The sequence below is a fragment of the Neophocaena asiaeorientalis genome, unplaced genomic scaffold, assembly GCF_003031525.2.
Source record: "Neophocaena asiaeorientalis asiaeorientalis breed wild unplaced genomic scaffold, Neophocaena_asiaeorientalis_V1.1 scaffold72, whole genome shotgun sequence".
Taxonomy (NCBI): Eukaryota; Metazoa; Chordata; class Mammalia; order Artiodactyla; family Phocoenidae; genus Neophocaena; species Neophocaena asiaeorientalis.
The window spans coordinates 4,901,902-4,921,278 of NW_020185336.1; the positions used below are offsets into that span (position 1 = coordinate 4,901,902).

At 35.9% G+C, this 19,377-nt stretch overlaps 1 protein-coding gene across 2 annotated transcripts in view; it reads right to left on the reverse strand.

The window, feature by feature from the left end:
• The window catches only part of SLC4A10 (solute carrier family 4 member 10), a 216,334-nt gene that overhangs the window by 134,899 nt on the left and 62,058 nt on the right, over positions 1 to 19,377 (reverse strand). For both annotated transcript variants that reach the window (XM_024735940.1, XM_024735939.1), the window contains exon 4: positions 4,592 to 4,730. In XM_024735940.1, coding sequence (XP_024591708.1) covers positions 4,592 to 4,730 — 139 coding nt within the window. The remainder of the gene's footprint in view (positions 1 to 4,591; positions 4,731 to 19,377) is intronic.

Sequence of the window (19,377 nt, forward strand, 5' to 3'; positions counted from 1 at the left end):
TTTTCTATGGGGGAGGGGTGGATTTAAGCTCTGTTGAGATTATTTTCATTTCCTTCAGTATGTCTGTGTCTGTTTTCATCCATAATTAACACATTGGAATCTCTTTCTACTAAGCAGCAACAACATAAAATAGGTGTTTCCTGAATTCTTTGAGGATTAAGTTGATGATAATCTCCTCTACAATACTCATATTAGAAATCTACAAAATAAAATTCTTCTGCAAATTAGAGATAGATGAGTTCTATAGAATTTAACTCTTTCTGTTTATTTTATTCTCACTAATTTAGTTTAACTTTTCTAATAATTTTTATTCTCTGATTCTACCCAAAAAGGGAGTAAAGGAGTTACCATATCATCCAAAATGACAGTCTTGGGGGAAGTCATGAATTCTCAAGAGAAAACATCCTTTTTGGGTAGAGTTAAGGATATGGAGGGTGAAGGGGGAACATGGTTAGAGTGGGGGCTGGAGATTAACATATGTAATCATAAAGTACCTATTTCAAGAGGAAAGGGGTATTAAAATGTATCCGCACTTAGAGTTTATTGACATTAGCTGTTCTTAATTCATGTTATTTTCACATCTCACATTGCACTGAAAAATCCTGATGACTTGACCCTTTACCAATTTTAAATATCAAATACCTTCACATCATCAATAAAATTGTTTTGATGTAAAAATTTTTTCCACATTACCAAGTATGTATCAGAGGCCTAACTGCTATCCCTTTCTTTGCCTCTGCTGAGCTCATTTGTGGGAAGCATTTTTAAAGGGCAACCACAGTGAGTCAAGCATGTTGTCTCCACAACTGCACAGCTGTGGTATCTTTGGGTATTTTTCTATTAATAACATTATATGTTATTTATAAGCAGGACATTGTAATTGTGTTGATTTCATTAGCTCTGTCATATGGCTTCCTCTAGGGTTTTTTAAAAGGGAACAGCTGGTTTTCACAAACATTTATTAAATAATTATTATTCAAAAATTTAGCTTCAAAACCTAAAACTTTGCTTAAGTTTTACTTGGCAACAACAGTGGGCATGAATTATTCAAGATGTGATATGTGGCAGGTGCAATGTGCTGATAAAATATACTTTTTATTTCTATTATTAGGGTAGAAAATTATTAATCCCCCTGGAATACTAATCAAAAGAAAGAAGTACTTCAAATGGTTATGATTTATTAGAATTAAATTGTATTTGAAAAATCAGATGGAGTCATGAATTAACTAAACTTAGTTTTGTTAGATGAACTAGGGCATCAAGAACAAAATTACTGCCACCACTTTAGAACCTACTCCATTTCCTTTTTTTTTTTTCTCGGTACGCGGGCCTCTCACTGTTGTGGCCTCTCCCGTTGCGGAGCACAGGCTCCGGACGCGCAGGCTCAGCGGTCATGGCTCACGGGCCCAGCCCCTCCGCGTCATGTGGGATCTTCCCGGACCGGGGCACGAACCCGCGTTCCCTGCATCGGCAGGCGGACTCTCAACCACGGCACCACCAGGGAAGCCCCCTACTCCATTTCTAAGTCCTCAGTAAACATGTTCTGTTCTTCCCTGACGTGTTGTGTCTCAGCCAAAATTCATCTACTCTCCTCTTCAATGTCTGTTACTATTTTGATTGTTCATCAGATGTCTCCCGAACCTCAAATACCTGCACCGTGCATAAGGTTCCAGAAGCAGGGCTAAGAACACAGGTCCTATCTAACAACATTAGAGAATATTAATAAGTAACTGGGTCATCTCTCTCATTCTTTATAAATAAACAGCAACATATTTTGATGGCTTAGGATAAACATGTTGTTCAAGTTAATCCATTAGAGCATGATAAAATTCTACCTGCTCAATTGTGACAAGAAAAGAGTTAGATTCTAGCATTGCTCTGCTATCTCCTAGCTTGATGAGAGTGGGAAAGTTACAAGGAAGTTACTGCTTAAAAGGAATAGATCACCATTTGATCTGGAAGGTGAAAAATCACCAACCATTTTCATAATAAGGGAGTTACTCCTGTCAAAACACATATTCCGATCTTACTTCTCAGCTCTATTCTGAGGGATGAGAGTGAAGAAAGAAATATAAAAGAAATGCTTCCAAAAAGTACTTCTCAGCAATTGATTAAAGAGATTCTAACCAGAGCTGTATAGTCATCATAACCACCAGATCTCCTTCCTTCAAGTCAGCCAGGAACACCTGTTTCTTAACACCAGCTGAAGACGGATGCCTCTAGCCTTAAACAGGGAGGTTTGCACTTCAAATTCCTTATCAACAACTCTTTAATCATGAAAGAGCAAAACGTATAACACTAATTGGTGGAGAATATTATCATATATTGTTTTTCTGTCATCAAAGAAGATGAGCACACATATTATATCCTTGAAAATAATACTTGGTTTTTGATGCAGTTGGAAGAAAAAAATTAGGTAGATGGTTCTTAATCTCAAAATTTGCCAGGTCATATGAAAACTGTTTCAAATTTAGTTCTATATTTAAAATATTATAATAGCATCAGAAAGAATTTAATTTATGTAGTTTTTTCATTAAAAAAGGTAATTCACACAGAAAAACATACCACCAGTTTAAGGCATTAAAAAACACAAGTAAAAAAATGAATGACTTGAAATAAAACAGGTAAAGGCAGTGAACAGTTAGTTCTCAGGAAAAAAATAAAAACATATGAAAAAATGTTCAATCTCACTAATAATTAGAGAAATACAAATTAAAGCACTGAGATTTATTTTGCATCTACAAAATTAGCCAAAATTTTTACAAGTTTGATGATTTTGTGTGGCAAAGGTTTGGGGGAAATAAGCATTCTCATACATTGTTGAGGGAAGTATAAATTACCAAAACATTTTATGAAGGCAATTTTGCAATATCTATAAAAGTAAAAAAAAGTTTGCTCTCTTTGACACATAAATTCCACCGCTAAAAATTCACCCTACATGAATACCTACAAAATAATCCCAAAATATATGTGTAAATGATTATTGCAGCAATGTTTACAGCAAAAAAAAACCCACAAAGCAATCTAAATCCCTATCAAGACTGGCTAAATAAATGAAAGTTCATCCATAACTAAATGTGATGCAGTCATTAAAGAGATTAAAAAGATTGAGTAATCTGTATTGATAATATGGAAAATGATCCAAATATATTAAATGAAAAAAGCAAGGCATGAACGCAGTATATAATACCTCTTATGTAAATATAAAAAGGGCATACATTTACATGCAGATCTAGGCATTAAAATTTTTATGAAAAGATGTACAAGAAGCAATTAATAGTGATTACCTTTGAGAAGTACTATGAACAAGAGTAGAGCAATGTTCTTGCTTTTTTACCTTTCTATGATTTTTGAATTTTAAATATCAGCAGTTAATTTTTTTAATGTTAACAGAGATGAACTAGGTGAAAGCCATTTTTATCTTCTTCTATTTACTTTTAGTATATTTTAAATAAAAGAGAGCTACAAAGACCACTTAAATTATATCAAACAAGAATTAACCAAGCCAGTATTAGTTATAATATTATCATGATTGAACATTTAATTCCACACTACCTCTGGCTAGAGTTATGGCAATGATTAAATGCTAGACCTGAGACTCTATTCCTAAGGTCTACTGAATCTACATTTCAACAAGATCCCTGGTGATATGTATTCACATTAAAATTTCGGAAGCAGCAGGTAAAAGACAACCCTAGGCGTGCCCACAGTTCCTAGTGCACACCTGTATCACAGCATTCATTATACAGTACTTACAACTTTGTTTACTTATCTAAATCCCGCATTAGAGGTGAGGTTGTTAAAAGCAAGATCTAAGGTGTTTTTTTCTTTTTTTCTTGTTTTTGGTGTGGCTTGTGGGATCTTAGTTCCTCAACCAGGGATTGAACTCGGGCTCTCGACAGTGAAAGCACAGTCCTAACCACTGGACTGCCAGGGAACTCCCTAAGACTTTTGTTGTTGTTGTTCTATATCCATTGCACCTGGCACACAATAGACCATAAATGTTTGTTAAATAAATGAGTAAATAAGTAAGAAAGGATGACAGCAATTCATCAATTACATGGCAATATGGAAATATTAATTACAAATGACAGAAAAAGTAATTTCTTAAAAATTATTTTTAAAAACCACTATGTTTAAATGTATATATATCCTAGAAACACATTACAAAATATTTTTACCCTCAACAAATAGTAAATAAATTCAGGACTCCAACTAAAGTCTCTTATAATGTTTGCCCTTTCTTTTAAAAAGTCCCGTATAATATCATCAGTTGGGGCACAACCTAGCAGTTGAAAAGACAGAAATAAATTACTGTTAGATATCTACTGTTTTCCTGATGACACGCAAATTATGCTACTGTTTAAGACTGCGTCTGCTGCTGGCTCTGCATCACTGTTTACTATAATTACAGCCTTCGGGTTTCATCCTGACCCATATCCCATTATAGGATATGCCCAGGCCAGATGAGCAATTTCAGAAAGCAGTAGCACTGATGGATGTTTGCAAAATTGTGGCATTAGATATCTCTCTTTCTAATAGCATGAAAGTTCTTTAGTATACCCTCATCCTTCAACAAAAAAATCCTCACCTGGCTGTTTCTCGCCATTCAGCATCCTCACCTTCACGCCAGCAAATCTCATCCAGTTCCGTAAAAAGGTCATGAGGAATGTGTTCCTCATCGTCATCCTCGGTTCCAAGAATAAACTGTACCCGCTGTGATGGGGTGTCTATGGAAATCAGAGACATGAACATGCATTATCATGACTTGGAGCTTGAAATGTCCCGGTCACCGCCTTCAACACCACTCCAAACTCACATCTCCCCTGCCCCCCACACTGCAGCATGCAGCTAGAGTAGACTTGGGAAATTAAGACTAAATTTGGCATTATATTAAGTCTAGTATAATGTGGGATCATAAATATGTAAAATGTAAATATGTAATGTATCTATATTATCAAAGATAAAATCAAATGTGATGATTATTTTGGATTACATATAACATCATGGAAACTATTTCTACATCTCTCTTATACACACACACATTTTCTTTCATCACATATGCTACATTTTATGGTAATATTCATAAGAGTAGACTATGATAAAATTCACTTATACTAAAACTGTGCTGAATATAATTCACCAAAGAACTCCCTTGTGATGCTTCTTTGTGGTCACAACCTTATCCCTCTCCTAACCCCTGGCAACCACTAATCTGGTCCCTACTGCTATAGTTTTGCCTTTTCCACAATGCCATATAAATGGAAACATACAATGTATAGTTTTTTGAGACTGTTGTTATTCACTTATCATAATGCCTTTGAGATTTTGAGATTTATCTGTGTCACTGAATGTATCAGTAATTCCTTCTTTTTATTGCTGAGTAATAGTCCATTGCAGGAATGTACCATAGTTTTCTTATCCATTCATTTACTGAAGGGTATTTAGTTTACAATTTTTTCAATTATGAATAGAAGTGCCATAAGTATTCTTGTACAGGTTTTTGTGTGAACCTAAGTTTTTATTCTCTAGGGCAAATACCTAGGAGTAGGATTGCTGGGTTACCTGGTAAATGTGTTATTCAATGAATACATTTGTGATGAAAATTATAAAACTTTATTGAATGATGTAAAAGTAGACCTAAATAAATGAGTAAGTTTATATTAATGGGAAAGCCCAATGGTGGAAAACCATCTTATAAATTCAATGTTATTCCAATAAAACATCTGGTACTTTCAAACATTTTTTAAAACACAAAAGAATGAGTAAATCAGTAACAAGCAACAGTGATTACTGAAATCTATAATATTAAATACTTTGTGAAAATAAACCAATTAATCAGTAACTTAAAGGGTTAGGCTATAATTAAGTCACGACTGAGGATTTCAGAAGTCAAAAGTGGAAAATACACATATTACATAAAACATAATATAGTGTCATACTTTCTGTTCAGTATATGTTTGTGATGGGGCCCTAGCCTCTGCCTATGTTATTAGCCTTACCTTCTGCCACTCTTACCCTTGCAATTCCATTCTGAGTACCTTAGCCTTCTTTCAGATTTTTAAAAATACCATGCTCCTTCCCACTTCAGGACCATCGCACATACTGTTTCCTCTAGATCTCCCATATATCTTTCAGCACCTACTTCACTGTAATATGCTTCAGCAAGCCTACCTAATCAGCCTCATGAAACACAAACACACATATAAGCGCACTCATATGCAATAATTAAGTCAGACACCTGTTATCTCAACTCATAGCACATTATACTTCTCCTTGCTATACTTACCTCAATTGTCATTTAAAATTTACTGCTCAATAACAAACTAAATACTTTAAATAGAAAATTTTTCCAGCTGTCAGAATTAGTCTCTTAGAAGGAGATAGGATCTAGTCCCTAAAGAAGAAATTATGCACGCAAAAATACTTTTCAAATTATAAAGCATTATATAAATATTATTAATGATGACTGATGCTGATGCTAGTGGTAGTGGGGATGGTTACAATGAAAATATAGGCCTGTCAAATAGAGAGGTTTAGAATTAAAGCGCGGAGAATGAGAAAATAACAGTGCCGTTAATTAAAAGAGGGTTGTAACATGGGTAAGCCTTGAAGGCACTAAGTGAAATAAGACAGCGAAAGGTAAATACTATATGACCTCACTTACATGTGGAATCTAAAAAAAAAGACAAGATGAAACAAAACAAAAACACCAAACTCATGGAAAAAGGGATCAGATTTGTGCTTACCAGCTTTGGCGGGGGAGGGGGGCGGGGAACTGGAGGAAAATGGTCAAAAGGTATAAACTTCCAGTTATAAGATAAGTAAGTACTAGGGCTGTAATGTACAACATAATGACTATAGTTAACACTGCTGTATGATATATAGGAAAGTTGTGAGTAGATCCTAAGAGTACTCATCTCAAGGAGACATTTTTTTCTTTTCTTTTTATTGTATCTATATGAGATGATGAATGTTAACTAAACCTATCATGGCAGTCATTTCACAACATATGTAAAGCAAACCATCATGCCATACACCTTAAACTTATACAGTGAGGTATGTCAATTATTTTTCAATAAAACTCGGGGGAAAAAAGGCTTGTCAGAATGAGGAGCCAGTATTGTAGGCTGAGAGCACAAGAGGCATCTTTTAGATATGCTGAGTTTCAGGTGATTATGGTTCAAACATATAAAGATGGTCACAGGAAAGGTGGATATCTGATTCTGGAAAAGACGACAGGGTCAGAGGTAAAGACATGGGTTGCATTTAACTAGAGAAGTCATTTGATTACAATGGATGAGGACTCAAAAATGAAAGAATAGAGAGAGAAGACTCAGCATCCGGGGAATAATAAGGTTTAAGATTTAGGATGAGGAAGAGTTAAAAAAAATCAGAAGAGGGGCTTCCCTGGTGGCGCAGTAGTTGAGAGTCCACCTGCCGATGCAGGGGACACGGGTTCGTGCCCCGGTCCTGGAAGATCCCACGTGCCGCGGAGCGGCTGGGCCCGTGAGCCATGGCCGCTGAGCCTGCGCGTCCGGAGCCTGTGCTCCGCAACGGGAGAGGCCACAACAGTGAGAGGCCCGCGTACCGCAAAAAAAAAAAAAAATCAAAAGAGGATTAGGTAGATATGTAAAAGAATTTATACATTAAACAAATATATAATGAGCACCTTCCAGTGGTCAGGTGAATTAGACAGATATAAACAGAAAAAAACCCTCTGCCCTTATAAAGGTTACATCTGATGAGAGAGTAGTACAACAGTGGTCAAGGTAGAAAAGGATTTCAAGAAGATTAAGAAGTCAATAATGTCAGATGCTGTAGAATCAATGAGGAGAACTAGGTGTAACAGGGTTTGGACAGCTTAATGTTCAATAGCACTGGAATGTCAAAGACCATATATTACTTTTACAATCAGAAAAAAAACAAATTATCAATATTTCTTTTGGAATACAGACCATATTTTCAACAAATGGTTAGTTAAAATCAAACTTACAAAGTTATCTGAGGAAAGCCACTAATAGAATCATAACTGGAAATAAGCAAGTTCCTTTGCAAACTTTCATCTTTTCATTGTTAGCTATGTTACTCGTACTGCTTTAATTACTCACATATTAATTAACCAGGGTCTTAAATACATTTTTCCTAATAATCAGTGAAAATACTCTCCTTTCTGTAGACCCTGTCCAAAAGTTCTCTATTTTTCAGGCCCTTTCCGGAGAATGGTCAAAAATATGTTGAGAAATATACTTCTTATAACAACAGAACAAGTATAATGACAGAAGTGAATTGGAAAATTCCCTTTTACATATATGATCTTACTGTCATGAAAACCACAGGCTTCATACACAATGACATTTAGATCAAGAAAGCAGATTCACTAGATGTTTACCATTTTGCATTTCTGAATTATAGGTGCTTTTCTTCTTTATCCTTGTTATATTTCAGATAAATCAATATTTAGATTATCTTCTGAAATCATGAAATGATGACAAGTTTAATGGTTCTGTTCCAAATTCATGTCTCCAGTCTCTTTGCAGCTCAGTATTATTTTCCATCTTCATTTGAACTTTAAAATTTTGCTCATATTATTTGAATGTCCTATGTAATCTATTTGTTTGGATTCCTATATTTTAATTCATTTTATAATTGAAATAATATATTTGTTATTAATGCTAATTAGTTCATTTTGTTATGGATTGATAAAAGGAACATTTCAGCTGAAGCATCAAGAACCAACAGGTATTTCTCTCCAAAGGGGACGTGAGACTACATGCAGAACTTACAAACTATGTTCCTAAAAATCTAGTTATTTAACTCTAACTCTTTACCCATGCTAAGGCTGTAATAAGATCATAAGTTGAAAATAGCAGACACATTCTGGAAAGAATTTCTTCAAAGAAAGCTGTAATGTGAGTCCCAAGTTTCCTTAATTCCTTACAAAAGGCTGCCTGCCTCTCCCTCAAGACAACTGAGTAGTGCTCTAGGGCATCATGAATTGAACATGTCTCCCCGCAGTGGACTGGGGTATGATTCCTCCCTGAGAAACAAAGTCTGCCTAGCTGCTGATGGCTGAGATTGCTGCTGTGAATAACATGCACTCCAGAATTCACCAGGGCAATGAGTGTGTGCATGTTTTCTGTGAATCATATATGAGCTGCACCTATGAGACAGAGAGCGTCGGAGAGAAGCAGAGAGACAGAGAGACAGAGAGAATATGCAAGATAGAGAGAATGTGGAATGTGGGGTCATCTTAGATGCTGTCCAAGAGGCTGCCATGGAGCAATTACAAGACTTTAGCAGGGGGAATCTATCACTATAGCCGAATATCTGGGGGATAAGGAAAAATAAGTAATAAGGCAGAAAAGAGCGCAGGTAAAAGAAAATGAGTCAATTTAAATTCTTGCTAAGCCTAGAGAGTATGACATCAGCTTGTAAGACTACCAGCTAAGTAACAGCTTTCCTGCCCCATTCCACTTAGTTCTTTTCATTTCCTATGCTCCAGATCTGAATGGATCAGAAACTAGAGTTAGAAAGATGATGGAGCATCTGGAAGAAGTAGAAGTTCAAGGTAGGAGGGGAAAAAAGCAACTACATTCTCTGTTCTCAACCGGAGCACACCTGGGCAAGAGAGGGAGGCAAAAGGCCTTACAGTTAAAGCAAGTTCAAAGTTTTCACTATTATATGAGACTAAATATTTTAATTACTTATTAGAGGACTTCAAGTTACCTACGAGTGACTAGAAAGGCTGGAGAACCCATCAGAGTTTTCATTCAGGAGCAGAATAACAATTAGATCCACTGAGTAACTACAAAGGGATGGTACAAGCCAGAATAGAGTTACTTTATAATTAAATCCCACAAGTAGTGTTCAGTCAATATAAAAGTTATAAGAATCCTAGAAATGATCATAGTTCTTTCATATTCATAAATGAGTCCTTCAAACTCAAAACTAACAACCTGATCAAAAAATGGGCCAAAGATTTTAACAGGCAACTCACCAAAGAAGATATACAGATGACAAATAAGCATATGAAAAGATGCTCCACATCATATATTACCAGGGAAATGCAGATTAAAACAATGAGATACCATTATGCACCTATTAAAATGCCCCAAATCCAGAACACTAACCACACCAAATGCTGGCAAGGATGTGAAACAACAGGAACACTCTTTCACTGCTGTTGGGAATGCAAAATGGTATAACTCCTTTGGAAGACAGCTTAGCAGTCTCTTACAAAACTAAACATACTTTTACTGTATGGTAGAGCATTGCACTCCTTGGTATTTACCAAAAGGAGTTGAAACTTATGCCCACCAAAAGACCCTGCACACAGATGTTTATAGCAGCTTTGTTCATAGTTGCCAAAACTTGGAAGAAGCCAAGATGTTCTTCAGTAGGTGAATGGATAAATCTATTATGATTCACACAGACAATAAAATATTATTCAATGCTAAAAAGAAATGAGACAGTAAGCCATGAAAAGACATGGAGAAATCTTAAATGTGTATTAGTAAGTGAAGGGAGCTGATCTAAAAAGGCTACATACTGTATGATTTCAACTATATGAAATTCTGGAGAACTATGGAAAGAGTAAAAACATCAGTAGTTGCTGGGGGTGGTAGTGGAATGAATAGGCTGAGAACAAAGGATTTTAAATACTGTGTATGATATTATAATGACAGATATATGTCATTATACATTTGTCCAAACCCATAGAACATACAACACCAAGAGTGAGCCCTAAGGTAAACTATGGTTTTGTGCATGATTATGATGTGCCCATGTAAGTTCATCCTTGATAAAAGAATGTACCATTCTGAGTGATGTTAATAATGGGGGTGGCTATCCCTGTGTGGAGCCAAGGAGTATATGGGAAACCTCTGTACCTTCCTGTCGATTTTCATGTAAACCTAAAACTGCTCTAAAAAATAAAGGCTTTTTTTTTAAACATCTTTATTGGAGTATAATTGCTTTACAATGGTGTGTTAGTTTCTGCTGTATAACGAAGTGAATCAGCTATACGTATACATATATCCCCATATCCCCTTCCTCTTGCGTCTCTCTCCCATCCTCCCTATCCTACCCCTCTAGGTGGTCACAAAGCACCGAGCTGATCTCCCTGTGCTATGAGGCTGCTTCCCACTAGCTATCTATTTTACATTTGGTAGTGTATGTATGTCCATGCCACCCTCTCACTTTGTCCCAGCTTACCCTTCTACCTCCCTGTGTCCTCAAGTCCATTCTCTACGTCTGCATCTTTATTCCTGTCCTGCCCCTAGGTTCTTCAGAACCATTTTTCTTAGATTCCATATATATGTGTTAGCATACAGTATTTGTTTTTCTCCTTCTGACTTACTTCACTCTGTATGACAGTCTCTAGGTCCATCCACCTCACTACAAATAACTCAATTTGATTTCTTTTTATGGCTGAGTGATATTCCATTGTATATATGTTCCACATCTTCTTTATCCATTCATCTGTCAATGGACACTTAGGTTGCTTCAGTGGCCTGCCTATTGTAAACAGAGTTGCAATGAACACTGTGGTACATGACTCTTTTTGAATTATGGTTTCTCAGGGTATATGCCCAGTAGTAGCATTGCTGGGTCATATGGTAGTTCTATTTTTAGTTTTTTAAGGAACATCCATACGGTTCTCCATAGTGGCTGTATCAATTTGCATTCCTACCAACGGTGAAAGAGGGTTCCCTCAAACACCAGCATTTCTTGTTTGCAGATTTTTTGATGATGGCCATTCTGACTAGTGTGAGATGATACCTCATTGCAGTTTTGATTTGCATTTCTCTGATGATTAGTGATGTTGAGCATCCTTTCATGCGTTTGTTGGCAATCTGTATATCTTCTTTGGAGAAATGTCTGTTTAGGTCTTCTGCCCATTTTGGGATTGGGTTGTTTGTTTTTTAGATATTGAGCTGCATAAACTGCTTGTATATTTTGGAGATTAATCCTTTTGTCAGTTGCTTCATTTGCAAATATTTTCTCCCATTCTGAGGGCTGTCTTTTCGTCTTGTTTATGATTTCTTTTGCTGTGTAAAAGCTTTAAAGTTTCATTAGGTCCCATTTGTTTATTTTTGGTTTTATTTCCATTTCTCTAAGAGGTGGGTGGAAAAGGCTCTTGCTGTGATTTATGTTATAGAATGTTCTGCCTATGTTTTCCCCTACAAGGTTTATAGTGTCTGGCCTTACATTTAGGTCTTTAATCCATTTTGAGTTTATTCTTGTGTATGGTGTTAGGGAGTGTTCTAATTTCATTATTTTACGTGTAGCTGTCCAGTTTTCCCAGCACCACTTACTGAAGAGGTTGTCTTTTCTCCACTGTATATTCTTGCCTCCTTTATCAAAGATAAGGTGGCCACATGTGCGTGGGTTTATCTCTGGGCCAAAAAATAAAGTCTTAAAATACAGGGCATCCCAGTTTTTAAATTGTTTAATTGTTCCCACCAATGTGCAGCACTATATCTTATATATGATTACATATATTCAAGAAATTATAAGAAAGGAAAAAGAAATTACTTTTATATAGCATATTTGCTGCAGGCATTAGTAAAGCATTTCCTTTTTAGAATGTTAATATATGAGATATGGTTTATTGCCAAATATTTTAAGAAATTTGTCAAACTAAATTTTATAGCAAAACGAATAAGAATTGAGTCAATAGCCAAGTCTCCTGCTTAACAACCTCTTCAAAAGAATATGCCAATTTCCTAGATGTAACATGAATGTTGATTTTGAAATGAGACTGATGGATTTCCATAAATATCAAATATACTTAAGGAAATCACAGTGCAGGATATACATTTATGATTTAATTTATCTGAAATAAGAAGCTAGTATTATATTTTTCCTAAAAGTATACTATCTGGGTTATAGTAATATATACTAAATCCAATCACATCAGAGTCAAATGAAATGCTTCTTGACAGCCTGTTACCTCTGTGGTTGGTTCTTCTGGACCAAAAAAAAAAAAAAAAAAAATTAAAAAAAAAAAAAAGTCAGTGCTTCAAACAGCCATAAAAAAGAGTATAAGTTGTAATTTTAGAGTTACACTAAGAAATCAATTAAATTTTTCTATTAGACCTACCCAGTGTGACCAGACATAGAAGTTTTGTGTTTCATGACAGCCTATTCTAACTACTCACTCACTTCTCAGAAACCAAATCCCAGAGTAGCCATGCCTCAACACTGGTATTGTTTCTCATTCTTTTTTTTTTTTTTTTTTTGCAACACTGCACCACCAGGGAAGCCCGTGTTTCTCATTCTTTTGAAACAATTTCTCTCATCACTGTTTTCAATGACTTATTTCAGTTTACTCTGCATCAGTAATCTGGGTATCTATAACACTTCCCATGCATCCAACTCCCCAAACTCAAGTACTATGTGCAGGAAGCTTGCATTTAAGACTTATTAGTATTTCCCCTAATAAAGCATGAGGATCACTAATCACAACATAGTCATTAAATAAACATAAGGAAATAAGACCCTCATAGTTACAAATAAAGAGGATTTGAAAGTCTGAGGTAGGGCATCATATGTTTAAAAGACTTCTCGAAGACACAATGATAACAGCATAGGAAATAATAATTTGTTAACGTAGGATAATCTATTCATGGACAAGAGGTATTGTATTTGGGTTTTAAACAACATATGACTCCATGTATCTGGCTTTTCATTCTTTAGAGTAGAAATGATTTTATAGGTATTAGGTTATGCTCACAAAAGTCTTTTTATGATCATCCCATCAACATACTTTTAATGTCTTAAAGAGAGGCTCAGATTATGTTTCAATATAGCAAATATTCAAAATGTGTTACTCAATGACTTTTTAAACATCTATGCAACTTAAAATTGTATGACATAAATCATGTAAATTATAGTAATATCACAATCAGAAAGAATTTTTCTAAGCATAAATATTTCTCCTATTTTGATAGGTATTTTACTTATTTTTAAGATAGCCACTGAAAACATAGATCATTGTAATACAAACTGTAGCTAAGACTATGATAGATTAAGATAAGGTTCTGTTTCTGTATTTAGTAAAATATATAATGGAAATAAATTACAGCATGGAGAAAGCTGCACTAGGGAATAAGGGTCTCAGCCTCTTAGTATCCTTTTCTGGAATTTGTAGATACATCAAAAGACACCATTAAAAGAGTGAAAAGATAAGCCACAGGGCTTCCCTGGTGGCGCAGTGGTTGGGAGTCCACCTGCCGATGCAGGGGACACGGGTTCGTGCCCCGGTCCGGGAAGATCCCACATGCCGCGGAGCGGCTACCCACGAGCCATGGCTGCTGAGCCTGCACGTCCAAGGCCCATAACAGTGAGAGGCCCGCGTACAGCAAAAAAAAAAAAAAAAAAAATAAGCCACAAATGTGAGATAATTGAAACATGAAAAACCAACAAAAGATATGTCCATAATATATAAAGAACTTCTACAAATCAAAAAGAATAAATGATCCAATTAAAAAAGAAAAAAAAACCAAGCATAAGACCTGAATAGGCACTTCATAGAAGAGGCTATCCAAATGGCCAAAAAAGCGCATGCAAAGTTACACAACCTCACTGGTAATCAAGAAATGCAAATTAAGATAATGACATACGATTATGCCCTTCATTAGATGGTTAATGTTAACAGAATGAAATTGTCAAGTGGTAGTTAGAATGTAAAACAACATATGCTCTCACACTTTGCTGGTGAAAGTGTTAATACATACCCTATTTTGGAAACTGTTTGGCATTACCTACTAAAGTTGAAATACACATATCTTATGACTCAGCAACAAATAATTTCATTCCTAGGTATGAGAAATGCATATGTGCACCAAGAGACATATACAAAAATGTTCACAGCACTGTTCTTCATAGTATCTCCAAAAATTAAATAACCTAAATTTTCATTAATAGTAGAATGCATGGTATATGCAAACAAATGAGCACTGTACAATAATGAAAATGAATAAACCAAAGCTACAGCTAAAAACATTGGTGAATCCCACTAACAACACAATGTTGAACAACAGAGACACAAATACCTCCTGTATGAATTTGTTTATAAAAAGTTCAAAAACAGGGAAACATCCAATGTAAGAAGACACACTAGAGATCCTTTTGGGGAGAAGGGAGAGAGTAGTGACTGGGAGGGAGGACAAAGGGGGTTTCTGGAGTGCTAGCCAAGACAATATTTACACAGATGTTTCTTTGTCATAAATCATTGAGCTGTACGTTTATGTTTTAACATTCACAAATACTTGTGTTATACTTTACATAAAATAATTTTTTAAAAAACTCATTGATATTCTTATATATCAGCCAATTGGGAGTTAAATAGGAACAGGAAGCTATCGCCATCAATAAACAGATTTGAAGTTATGTTTTCTGTATTTGCTTCATTCTTCCTAAAATGTGTACACAATTTATCATCTAAGAATGGAAAAATCCCAGGTCTAATTCAAGGGTTGTGCTAATTTATACAGTACCTTTGAGTACCATATTTTAAATAAGCATTTAGTAAAGTAGATGTCTTTAAGATTTATTTCTAGTGCTTATAGATTAATTATAATTTATATACTGTTGTCATCTCTCCTGTTACATTCTTTGTTGGGAGGCTGAGGAGCAAATTAACATTAAAGTGTTCTGAATTTCTCTCATTATCTTTTATATTTTCACTGACTTCAATCTAATGCTTCAAACTTACTTTTAAACAACTCAACCATGTTCCTGGTTGAAAATATAATTTAACATTATATAAGGTGAATGAAAGACAATATTAAAAATAACAAGTTGCAAAGTTTTAGCAGTATTCTGTTGTCAGGGAATTGATTACAGTAGGAAGAAAAATTAATCATCACAATCTTATACAAACAATTTTGTTAAGTGCAGTAACAAAAGTAGATTGAACTTATTTGCAGGCATCAAAAGTTTTGTATAATCAAAGTATCACCACCACCATAACGACACAGTCAAAAAGTTGGGTCTGGGCTTCCCTGGTGGCGCAGTGGTTTAGAGTCCGCCTGCCGATGCGGGGGACGCGGGTTCGTGCCCGGGTCCGGGAGGGTCCCGCATGCGCGGAGTGGCTGGGCCCGTGAGCCATGGCAGCTAACCTAGAAATCACATTCCAACCATGGGATCTGGTGGACTAGACCCAGCCATTGCTAAGCCTGTGACATGAGCATAATCTCTTTGGCTACAGTAAGGCCTGTTCAGTTTTCCCTGGATGCAGCACTGATACAACCAGGTTCCTAATAACACTGCCTTACATGATTGGGTCATATTATAAAGTGGGATTCTGTGGATGTTTCTCATATATTGGAATGACAACATTTTTGAGTGCCAAAATTCAAACATTTACGCTAAAATCTTTTTGTTAAATTGATCCTTGCTCCAGAAATATAGGTCCAAATTATTCCGTTTCTTCATAATCCCATACTCCAATTTACAATATAAAAGCTCCAGGATCCCAGCAGAGGAACCTGATACTTCCTTACATTCTCCTCTATCTCATACCTCTTTGAAGTTGAATTCTTTATAATTTTAAAGCACCTGTAGGAATGACTTGCAAAGATTTTCTTTGAAATCTTTCCAAGTACAATAAGTATTTCTTAAGTAGTCAGAAATTTTCTTCGAAGGCTTCAGCATAGTAATCCCATATATTCACACTATGCTGAGTATCAAGGTCCAAATCAAGAGGGATGGTGTTCATAACATGGTTTCAGTCTCAGCATGTAACTGCGTACTTGATTATCAAGGCACTTAAACTGACTGTGGAATAGGAACATAGGCAGATTATTAGTCCTGAAGAAACTTTAAAAAGTGAAATATAGGAGGTTCTACTGCTTAGCGACTATTAGGGTGCCAAACCTTTGTCCCTGATAAAACAGATCTTAGGTCTAAATGGCAATAAAGATACTCAGATGGTTGGTGGAGGAAGGAAAAGGTGGCATCCAAAAATAGTGGCTGACACATCAGTGGCAGAATCTGGGCTACCTGGCTTATTGCCAAGTTTCCCAAGTAAAGAGGCAGGAGTTTCTTAAGATAGATCAATGGCTCTTGATCCTAGCTGGATACTAAATCACCTGGGATACTTTTAAAAAATACCATGACCTAGGAAAATACCCAAGATTAATTAAATAAAAGCCTTTGAGCATCAATATTTTTTAAAAGCTCCTCAGATGAGTCTAACATACAACAAGATTTGACAATATTCTAGAGTTTGTCCAATTTTAATGTGCATGTAAGTTACCAAAAGTTACTGTTAATACAAGGATTCTGATTCAAGCAATCTGGGATGGGGCCTGAGATTCTGCGTTTCTAACAAGCTCACATGTGATGCTAATATTGCTGGCTCATGGACCACACTTCTTTTCTTTTTAAAATTTAACATTCTTTATTCGATAAGAACATTTTAAAATTCTCTTTTCTTCTACTTAATCCCTTGTTATTGAGTCCCAGCCTTTCAGCTGACTCTGACCTATTATCTTTATAAAGAGCAGTAGTATAAATGTTTTTGACCATGAACGCCATTACATAGTTTGCACCATCATTCTTCATATCCTTACCACTCCCTTTTGTTTTAGTCCAGCCAGTTCTCCCACTTCTGCTACTTGAGTCCAAACATAATAGGTATTTGTGCTATTCCTGCTCCAGTGTCTTTCATTTTTTTAAACATCTTTATTGGAGTATTATTGCTTTACAATGTTGTGTTAGTTTCTGCTGTATAGCAAAGTGAATCAGCTATATGTATACACATATCCCCATATCCCCTCCCTCTTGCGTCTCCCTCCCACGCTCCCTACCCCACCTCTCTAGGTGGTCACAAAGCACCGAGCTGATCTCCCTGTGCTATGTGGCTGCTTCCCACTAGCTATCTATTTTACATTTAGTAGTGTATATATGTCAATGCTATTCTCTCACTTCATCCCAGCTTACCTTAACCCCTCCCCGTGCCCTCAAGACCATTCTCTACTTCGGCATTTTTATTCCTGTCCTGCCCCTAGGTTCGTCAGAACCACTTTTTTTTTTTAGAATCCATATATATGTGTTAGCATACAGTATTTGTTTTTCTCTTTCACTTCACTCTGTATGACAGACTCTAGGCCCATCCACCTCACTACAAATAACTCAATTTTGTTTCTTTTAATGACTTAGTAATATTCCATTGTATATATGTGCCACATCTTATTTATCCATTCATCTGTAGATGGAAACTTAGGTTGCTTCCATGTCCTGGCTATTGTAAATAGAGCTGCAATGAACATTGTGGTACATGACTCTTTTTGAATTATGGTTTTCACACGGTATATGCCAAGTAATGGGATTGCTGAGACATATGGTAGTTCTAATTTTAGTTTTTTAAGGAAGCTCCATACTGTTCTCCATAGTGGCTGTATCAATTTACATTCCCACCAACAGTGCAAGAGGCTTCCCTTTTCTCCACACCCTCACTAGCATTTATTGTTTGTAGATTTTTTGATGAAGGCCATTCTGACTAGTGTGAGATGATACCTCATTGTAGTTTTGATTTGCATTTCTCTAATGATTAGTGATGTTGAGCATCCTTTTATGTGTTTGTTGGCAATCTGTATATCTTCTTTGGAGAAATGTCTATTTAGGTCTTCTGCCCATTTTGGGATTGGGTTGTTTGTTTTTTTTGATATTGAGCTGCATGAGCTGCTTGTATATTTGGAGATTAATCCTTTGTCAGTTGCTTCATTTGCAAATATTTTCTCCCATTCTGAGGGTTATCTTTTCGTCTTGTTTATGGTTTCCTTCGCTGTGCAAAAGCTTTTAAGTTTCATTAGGTTCCATTTGTTATTTTTGTTTTAATTTCCATTTCTCTCAGAAGTGGGTCAAAAAGGATCTTGCTGTGATTTATGCCATAGAGTGTTCTGCCTATGTTTTCCTCTACGAGGTTTATAGTGTCTGGCCTTACATTTAGGTCTTTAATCCATTTTGAGTTTATTCTTGTGTATGGTGTTAGGGAGTGTTCTAATTTCATTCTTTTACATGTAGCTGTCCAGTTTTTCCAGCACCACTTATTGAAGAGGCTGTCTTTTCTCCATTGTATATTCTTGCCTCCTTTATCAAAGATAAGGTGACCACATGTGCGTGGGTTTATCTCTGGGCTTTATATCCTGGTCCATTGATCTATATTTCTGTTTTGTGCCTACTGGCACAAAATCAACATACTGTCTTGATTACTGTAGCTTTATAGTATAGTCTGAAGTCAGGGAGCCTGATTCCTCCTGCTCCGTTTTTCTTTCTCAAAATTGCTTTGGTTATTCAGGGTCTTTTGTGTTTCCAAACAAATTGTGAAATTTTTGTTCTAGTTCTGTGAAAAATGCCATTGGT